This window comes from Mandrillus leucophaeus, unplaced genomic scaffold (assembly GCF_000951045.1).
Source record: "Mandrillus leucophaeus isolate KB7577 unplaced genomic scaffold, Mleu.le_1.0 Scaffold413, whole genome shotgun sequence".
Lineage (NCBI taxonomy): Eukaryota > Metazoa > Chordata > Mammalia > Primates > Cercopithecidae > Mandrillus > Mandrillus leucophaeus.
Window position 1 is genome coordinate 1,029,370 of NW_012104399.1, and position 2,247 is coordinate 1,031,616.

The following is a 2,247-nucleotide window of genomic DNA, read 5'->3' on the forward strand; positions in this document are numbered from 1 at the left end:
CATTCCACTGTCCTAAGAATCTTCTGTGATCATCTATTCATTCCTCCTTTCTCCCGAACTCGGGCAACCACTGGTCTTTTTAACTGTCTCCATAGTTTTGCCTTCTCGAGAATGTCATGGTTGGTAACATATGGTATGTAGCCCTTTCTGGTTGGCTTTTGTCACTTAGTGATACACGCTTAAGGTTCCTTCATATCTTTTCATGGCTGGACAGCTCATTTCTTTTTAGCATTGAATAATATTCCATTGTCTAGATGTACCACTGACATCTACCTTAAATATTTTGCCCATTTCATTTTTACCCTCTAACCATTTCATTACTAAAACACAAAACAAACTCTGGAAAGGAGTTTGTTGATGAGAACACACTGAAAGTAAGATTTAAATTGAGGAATGGAGATTTTCTGTGGATAATTATCTGTGTTCCACTTTACCAAAGAAAACATGAATTTCAAGTAGTGCATAAAGTAATTCTCCTTAAAAAATGTGGGAATAAAGAAATCAGTCCTGGGTACTGGGAATATAGTTATCTCTCAGAAAAATCTTGCCCACAAAATGCATCAGACTGAGATGAAATACTCTAGGGTATATTAAATTTTATTCTAATACTGAAGGGAGAAAAAAAAGGAAGGAAAGAAAATGAAGCAGGATAAAAAATAAGGTGATTGAGAGAGAGAAAAGACAGAGAAACTTGTTAACTACAGGACTTTCTGAGCAAGATATTTTTCTTCCTTTTACAAGTTAGAAGCTATTGAATAATTCATGCCAAGCGTGGAAAGGCTGTCTTTTCCCTGGGTGATGTATAACTAAGCAGGAGAGAGCTTCGAGTGGGTTCACCACATCAGCCACCACTCTTGCCTCTGAGCACAGGGTGCTCTCCTCTTGAGCTCAGCTTCTGCTTTTGCAGCCAAGCATTCTTGCTGCTGCTGCCTGCCTGCCCACCCGCCTGGGCTTGCAGCCCGCCACTTTACTTTCTCCAGCCCTGATACCAGCTGAAAGTCTCCCTGCAGCTGCTAGTTCCTGTCCAGGACCATGTGTGTGGATGCTGCTTGGGAGAAGTGGGCACTTGCTCCTGGCACTGATTCCAGTTGAGTTTCTCCTGTTGATTTCTGGACCACTGATGCTGTTGCTGAGGAGGTATTTTCTGGCATCCCTCCCTCTGAGACACCGGCTAAGGACCAGCCCAAACGCAAGGTACCCTTCATCTCTTTTCCATGGGATTTTCCCCAGCTGGGATATCTCTGCTTTCTCCTGGAACTAGGTCCTCCTGCTGGCAATATTTCTCTCTCTCTCTCTCTCTTTCTCTCTCTCTCTCTCTCTCTGTGTGTGTGTGTGTGTGTGTGTATGTGTGTGTGTTGAGGGAGAACAGGAGACTGTTTTGGGTATTGCTCTGTCCTAGGGCTTCCCCAATGCCTCCTGAATGCAATGCAAAGTGGCCTTTCCCCTGGCTCTGGAGACATTTCTGAGGCAGGCACCTGTCATCTGCCACCCCCGTCCTCCTCGAGCTCCCTTTCTCCCCCTCCCCCAGCCCATTATTCTGCTTCAGCCTTTTGTGTCGGTGGCAGAGGGCTGAAGGGTTGTCTTTGCCCTTCTGGCAGGCAGGAAAGTGTCAGGATGGACCGAGCTGCCGGAAGCCGACGCTAGCGAGGGAGGTGTGAAGAGTTGGCCAGAATGACCAACTCCTCCTCCACATCCACCTCCTCCACCACCGGGGGCTCGCTGCTGCTGCTCTGCGAGGAAGAGGAGTCGTGGGCGGGCCGGCGCATCCCAGTGTCACTCCTGTATTCCGGCCTGGCCATCGGGGGCACGCTGGCCAACGGCATGGTCATCTATCTCGTGTCGTCCTTCCGAAAGCTGCAGACCACCAGCAACGCCTTCATCGTGAACGGCTGCGCCGCCGACCTCAGCGTCTGCGCAGAGGAGAAATGCTAAATTCATGAAAAGGGATTCACAGACAGTTTTAACAGAAAGGGCCTTTGAAGTAATTGACTGGGATCTTATTTGACAGGATGAAAATAATCAATCACAAGGCTACCTGACGGATGCTCAGCTTAGTATCTGGGTGCACTGCAACCCCACCTAACATTTTTTTCTATTATGCCATGTAACCATATTCCCATATTGAGTTACATTTTCAAATACATGACTTTTCCAGTGAATAATTGAGAGAATTCTTTTTCTGAAAAACTGCCCACATGGAATGGATAAATGAGCACTTGCACCAAAGAAGATGCCAACATCAGACTG

The 2,247-nt window shown here is 46.7% G+C and overlaps 1 protein-coding gene across 1 annotated transcript; it reads left to right on the forward strand.

Annotated features, from left to right (window-relative positions):
* Positions 1-864: 864 nt before the first annotated feature.
* GPR88 (G protein-coupled receptor 88) lies at positions 865-1,932 on the forward strand. The gene is made up of 2 exons (XM_011992558.1): positions 865-1,194; positions 1,599-1,932. Exon 2 carries the CDS (start codon positions 1,672-1,674, stop codon positions 1,930-1,932), a length of 261 nt encoding a protein of 86 aa, XP_011847948.1. The 5' UTR covers positions 865-1,194; positions 1,599-1,671.
* Positions 1,933-2,247: the final 315 nt, after the last annotated feature.